Source organism: Patella vulgata, chromosome 6 (assembly GCF_932274485.2).
Source record: "Patella vulgata chromosome 6, xgPatVulg1.2, whole genome shotgun sequence".
Lineage (NCBI taxonomy): Eukaryota > Metazoa > Mollusca > Gastropoda > Patellidae > Patella > Patella vulgata.
The window spans coordinates 62,655,574-62,662,506 of record NC_065884.2 but is presented as its reverse complement, the minus strand read 5'-3'; the positions used below and the strand labels follow the sequence as shown (position 1 = coordinate 62,662,506).

The 6,933-nt window shown below is 34.9% G+C and overlaps 1 protein-coding gene across 5 annotated transcripts in view; it reads right to left on the bottom strand.

Annotated features, from left to right (window-relative positions):
• Nucleotides 1-3,541: 3,541 nt before the first annotated feature.
• The window catches only part of LOC126825623 (uncharacterized protein DDB_G0283697), a 31,875-nt gene continuing 28,483 nt past the window's right edge, over nt 3,542-6,933 (bottom strand). For all 5 annotated transcript variants that reach the window (XM_050555323.2, XM_050555324.2, XM_050555325.2 and 2 more), the window contains one exon: nt 3,542-6,553. In XM_050555323.2, coding sequence (XP_050411280.2) covers nt 6,317-6,553 — 237 coding nt within the window. In that variant the 3' untranslated portion in view covers nt 3,542-6,316. The remainder of the gene's footprint in view (nt 6,554-6,933) is intronic.

Sequence of the window (6,933 nt, the reverse complement as noted above, 5' to 3'; positions counted from 1 at the left end):
TGAAACAAGGGCCATAACTCTAGACGTAATAAACGGAAATTATTGAAATTAAATAGGCTTCTTCATCTCACTAATGTAAACAATATATATCAATTTTGAAACAATTGGATGATAACTTTTGGCGTTAGAGCGTTCACAAGAAATTGTGGACGATGGACGGACGGACGGACGGACCGACCGACGGACGGACGGGGGCGTCGGCAATATACGTCCACATTTCAATGTGGGCGTATAAAAATCACATTATTTTAGTTTGTTCTCTGTACATCTCTTGCAAAATGTGGGCGTTTCTTGCATGGTAACCGCTGGTTTAATTTTTGTAATTAATTAAAATTGGTATTTTCACTGAATCGAAAACTGAATGGAATCGAGTTCATATAGGACTGAAAAAATATTGTGGTTGGGCAAAATGGTTTTAGCAGTAACTAGAAATTCATGATCAGGTCTTTTTTTTCAATACCTCATTTATTTATTCATTCATTCATCATTCATTCATTCATTCATTCATTCACTCACCCATATGGGGGAGTGACCTAACGCGTGCGCTTTAGATCATAAGGTATATCATTGAGTCAAATGGCGTGGTTTCGATCCCAAGCTTGAACCTGACACCCTTGATATTCCTAGCATATGTGGGATTTTGTTTTATTTACTTTTGTATAATGTGTTGTTTCAGTTGATTTATGACGTATTTTATAAGATTAAAGTCAACAAACCATCAATTTGATTTCATCAATGTGGCTTGTCAGGTTTTTGCATGGAAAATTCGAAAAATATTATTTCAGAAATTCATATTTGCCCAAAATTTTCCGTAAGGTTTGCAGTTACACGACTGATTATTATCAGAATTTTTATACTATGCCTCTGTACACATCAAAATCACAAAACATCAAATAGAGATCATAGATTTGGATTTATACACCACAGACTTTAGTTGCATTTTTCTCAAATTGAATGTCATGTGGCTTATCAAGTTTATGCATGCTGCCACAGAATTGGTCGGTGTGAGGTTTTGCGACCCCAGCGACGACACTCTGCTTTCATTTAATGAAATTGAACAGGTTTAATTTCTCTTATTGCATAACAGATGCGAACCGTAGTAGGGCCTATGACAAAACATTATACTCATTGATTATTGGATATGGCGGCCATTTAGGACAGAGATTTAATAGAGAAAATAGTTTTCTGTGCGTAGAATGGATCTTGACCTAAACGACACAATAACCTTCAACTGTCTACTGGTAGATAAGATAATGCTCTATCGTATATAAGATTAAGATGTAGATTTACCGTATCTATCAAATACAAAGGTCATTAAATAACAATTATACACGTAGAAATAATTGTGGTTTGCGGCTGTTTGCTTATTGTGGAAGCCTGATAATATAAGCAGAGGAACCACCGATTGCCTTTTTAAGAGAGAGAGAGAGAGAGAGAGAGAGAGAGGGGGGGGAGGCGTGAGTGGGGGGGGGGGGGTATGAAAGTGTTGAGTTAGAGATTTGACTCCTTTAAGTGCTGTATCATAATCAGGGCCCGTGCGAGGTGGGGAGGGCTGATAGGGCAGCCGAGACACTTGATCAGGGACCCGGAGTCTAGAGGGGCCCAGAGGTATGCCAAGTAATGCTTTTAAAAAAATGTTGCTATAAATTAATAAAAAGAATACACTGTTACTTGGTCGTAAAATGAAAGAAAACCGGTGACTTTTATGAATGTTTGTACCTACTATAGTGACGTGGGTAGGATTAGAATCGAACTCTGACAGTCCGCTTATTTTGGAAAAATTGGTGAATTAAAAATGTAAGCGACCTGCCCGTGCATTTTCGCGCCGTACACATGAGTCCCTGTATTTAAAAACATGTTTCATTCTTATCTTATATTGCTAATTATCTTAATTCTAAGCTTGTTTGTATATATTATATATGTTCTATATTCTACTGTAACTTTAGTCTGATGATCGGCTCGCCCTAGCGATACCTATCTCGTTATTGTGACACTTGTTTATTAAAAGTACAATTTACCTATTTATCTGAGTTATCGATACAACCCCTCTAATACAGCACTACTACGGCACAGCAATACCGGCATGAATACACAATGACTATTGGGAACACTCGCGCCACGGCTGCAAGATGGGTCTCGCTGGCGATATCATCCTCGGTGGGAATGACAAGAATGAAATGAATGAAATGAAATGAGGTTTAGCACCCTACTGCTCTGCCCCGACTGGGCTAATAAAGACGGGCATACGCCATACAGTGTTTTATGAGGGAAATTTTGCCAGTTCCGCGGTCTTGCACCTCTAACAAGGGGAAATCACGCCGGAAAATCCCAATGAATTATCTCGGCCAACACCGGGAACGAACCTCCAGTCTAGTGAGCAAGCGTCTTACACTTTTATTTTCAACTGCTTTACAGGCGATGGTGTTTTAAATGCTGAAGAATTTGATGCATTTAATATAGCTCTTGCAACAGAGAACGCTAATTAAGTAAATGTTGTTTATACGATACAGGTAAATATGTTTCAATCATTACAGGTAGTGTGTTTAGTATTTCGGGTGGTAGGGAGCTACGGTGGCTCAGCGAGTAAGATATTGGCTTGCTAACGTGTAACGTGGAGGTGCCGTGTTCGATCCCTGTGTTTTCCGAGAAAGTGCATCAGGATTTTTCAGCGTGGTTCCCTCTTATCAGTGGTGCCTGGCAAAGGACAACGAATAGTCGTTTGGATGGGAAAATAAAACCGAGGTCCCATGTACACATTGACAGATATTACACCGTATGGCATATGCCCGTCTTCATTAAACCCCATTTCTTTCTGAATGTAAGAAAACCATAGACCCCGTTTTCTCATTTTTGATTAACATTAAATTTTATGTTTTTATTTCAGATTTGAACAAGATTAGATCATATATGAACAGCTGTCATATCAAATAAATTTATTGCAATTTGAATGCTTTTACTTGAATTCGTAACATGGGAGGTCAAACCTATCGGATAGGTTTAAATGAAATGAAATGGGGTTTAACGTCCTGTTGGTATGCACCGACTGGGCTAATAAAGACAGGTATATCCCATACAGTGTGCTATCCGGGAAATTTTACCTACTCTTATATCGAATTCCAACTAACAATATGAGTGCATACTCATATTTGTCCCATCCGAACGACTATAAATTGCCCTCTGTCCAGCTCCAATGACAGGGGGGTCCACTTTCTGCACTTAGGGGTCTTTAGCCGGGGTAGGAAACCGGTGAACTCGGAGAAAATCTACAAGGTTAGACAGGCTTTAGCAGAATACTTTAGAGAGATAGAAATGGGGTTTTGCATCCACTCAACCCACATTGGCCATTCGTGGACCTAGATGTATTTAGCAGTGGGAGTAAACTGGAGAACTTGGCGAAAATCCATGGGGTTAGGCAGGTGACCCTATATATAAGCTTGGGATTGAAATCATGCCAGATGACTCAATAACAAACCTTATGGTCTAATATCACATGTGTTAACCACGTGATGCTAATAAATAAACTCAAGACAAAGATTTCAAAGATGTTCTACATTTTTTTTATTTTAAAAAAAAATATGTTAACCTACAGCATAATTTAATTTTCACTAATAGAACAATAAATAATTATTATTTATAAAGTATGTCATTATTATATTCCAAACTATTCTACAATATATATATAAAAATAAATATTAGATAAAAGCTGATTATATATTAAAATTAATATGAGAAGCTCCTGGAAATCTTTCTCTAAGAGAAGATTCCTTTCGAAGTTGAATAAATATTAATATTAAAGGCCTAGCCAGTGAAAGATATAATATATTGAGTAAGTCATGAATATGTATAATATAGGAGAAAATGATTATGGTAGACGAATCCAGCAATTAAAGTTAAATTACATTCAATATTTACATGTAATATTAACTCATGAATATGTATAATATAGGAGGATATGATTATTCAAATTCGATGATTCAAGAAAATAAAAATTAAATATTTAAATCTAGTATTTACATATTAATATTTCACGAATAAATTAGTTTATCACAGATAAAGCTATCACATAAATCATTACATAGATCACAATAATAATACATTATTATGTATCACTGTTAATCTGATACCATTAGACCACACAAGTGATCATTACTTTAAACTAATGTTTAGTATTATACAAACTTTATAGTTGTACAGATATTATGGCTTGATTTTATGCTAAAAACAACTCTTACGACATATTTTATGCTTAAAAGCAAGCCTTGACATAAGGCACATGTTTACAGACTTTATCCGACACAACTTTTCACAAAACATATAATATTATAATAAAAAAGGTTGTGTGGTAATTTGTACCTGATAACGTCTACGACCGGTGCCTTATATCCAGGCTTGTATACATCGTGGAATAATTTGTACTTGACAAAGTCTGTGACAGGTGCCTTATATCCAAGCTTGCTGAAAGTCTTCCAATTTTTACTGCATGTATTTCATACATAAATACTTTACATAACAATTCTTGACCCTTTAACAGTTTCACGGCCAGCACACTGGGTTCCTGGGAATATGTTGGAAACTAGACGTAAAACAAGAGAATGTTGCTACGTTTTTATGTTGGCACGAAAATCCTGCTTATAGAACTTCTTGGAGAAACAAGACAACAAAATCCTGTTCCAGGACAGTCATTCCTCCAGGAAGAAGACCATAAAATTGTGATTCTCGATAGTCATTTTTCTAATAAGAAGACCACATAATCCTATTTCCACCGACATGAAACAACAAAAGACAACAAAAGAGATACCGTGGAAACTCCAATTTCTTAATAACGAAAGTGGAAAGAGATGCTATAAAAATAATAAACATTGCTCTTTAATGCCAAGAACATTTTGTTATAAACAACATTATATACATGAAAATAAAAAATAAAAAATAAAAATTTCATTCTTGAAAATAAACATAAGGCAAAGTTTCTGTACAGATCAGCACTTAATAACAATTTTAAAATCACCGACTAGTGGAAATCTGAAATCAGGAGACGGTATCTTGGTTCATCTTGGTTCAATATAACATTATTATACTAAACAGAAAAAAAATATGTCCCCAGTGGAAGTATTTGGTGGTTGCTCTTGGTTCAATATAACATTATTATACTAAACAGAAAAAGATATGTCACCAGTTGAAGTATTTGGTGGTTGCTCTTTTCAAATTGGTAAAACGATCTTTAAACTTCCAACACTTAATTTCAATCTGACTTGAAATAATATTTGTTTCAATTACATTATTAGACACTATTGTGTTTGGTGGATTTATCGTTTTATAAATGGGACATATTATTATTTGTTATTATTTATACAGCTCTCAATTGTATTGTGGGGGGGGGGGGGGGGATGGCCGAATGGTTTATCATAAGGCCTGTCATTGAGTCAACTTGTGTGATTTCGAATTCCCGGTTGTATGTGACAAGGAGTAGGGTCGCCTGTCCAACCTAGTGGATTTTTTCCGGGTCCTCCGGTTTCCGCCTTATTGAAATAAAATTGAACCATGTGTTAGTCCCGAAATGACCTAGTTTGTGTTGAGTGGACGTTAAACCCCATTTCTCTCTCTCTCTGTATTATAGGGAATGTATTAGGGTTTCAATAATCCAACTATATACTAAAACACTGCGTGTGCAATAAAAAGTGTGTAAACATTTATAAACTTTGATAATGATTGAACCTCTCAAAGCCAAAATTAAATGCTGGTTATATACAATTGTATACACTAATAATTATTATCATTACAATCAAGGAATTGGTGACTTTGGTGGACAGTGTGGGTTAATTTTATCAAAGTGCACATTATAACTAATCATAACAGACCATCGCTCCTATATTAGTATATAACAACTGAGTGATTATCTATAATATAAATACACAGGAAATGCATCACATAATCATCACAGTTAAAAGCTTTGACCATACATCAAAAGGCACAGTGAGTTTTGACAATGAGAGAAGTTTGTACCGAACTATGTCTGGGGAAAATTTTTGTGTCAAATATATCTAATAAATAGTTCCAATGAATATATTCTAAATAAAATATCTGCTTTCAACAAATTTTAACTCTTTAACAATGACAAACTGTTAACAACGGCTTCTGGTGTTCTTTATAGTATCAGTGCTATTGCCTCACATGTTAAGAAACACAACCTCTAATTGGCTGATAAATATGTAAATGATGAAAACTAGCCAAGAGAAGTAAAAGCTTTCCATAGTTAAAAAGTTATATTATTGTTCATCTATCGGTATTTGAAATCATCCATTGTTGTTTTTAAATGGTATTAGATTTCTACATCATTACTAGAAGTGGTAGGAAAAGCGTCATTTAATAATTTTTTCATCTTTTTCTTGGCGTCAACTTGCTGTTTTTTAAGTCGCTGAATTTCTTCAGCAAGGAAAGATTCGTTGACTAACACCCTGGCTTTAACAGTCGCTTCCTGTCGTCGTTGGAAGAGTAGACGTTTTCGATGGAATTCGTACAAAAGTAACAATTGGTCGTCTGTAAGATTCTGTACTTTCTTAAAATATAAAATATTTTAAAAACATGAATCTAGAAATGGAGGCTGATCACAGAAATCTTACAACATGGTATTTAACAAAATAAAATGAAATAAAATTGCAACCAGGGTTTTAATCCATTTTGATCAAAATATATTTCTTGATCATTTATTATGCAAAACTCAGTTCAGTATAAAGTACTAATTATATCATTCATGAAACTGGTCTAAAAAATAACGGGAATTCAACATAAACCAGGATTGAATTGCAAACTCAGTATAAAGAACCCTTCACAATTACGACCACATTATACATGTATCATTCATTCCACTAACTGGGGTATACGAAATTATCCCATCAATATAAAATGAAACGAAATGGAATGAAATGGCTTTAACAT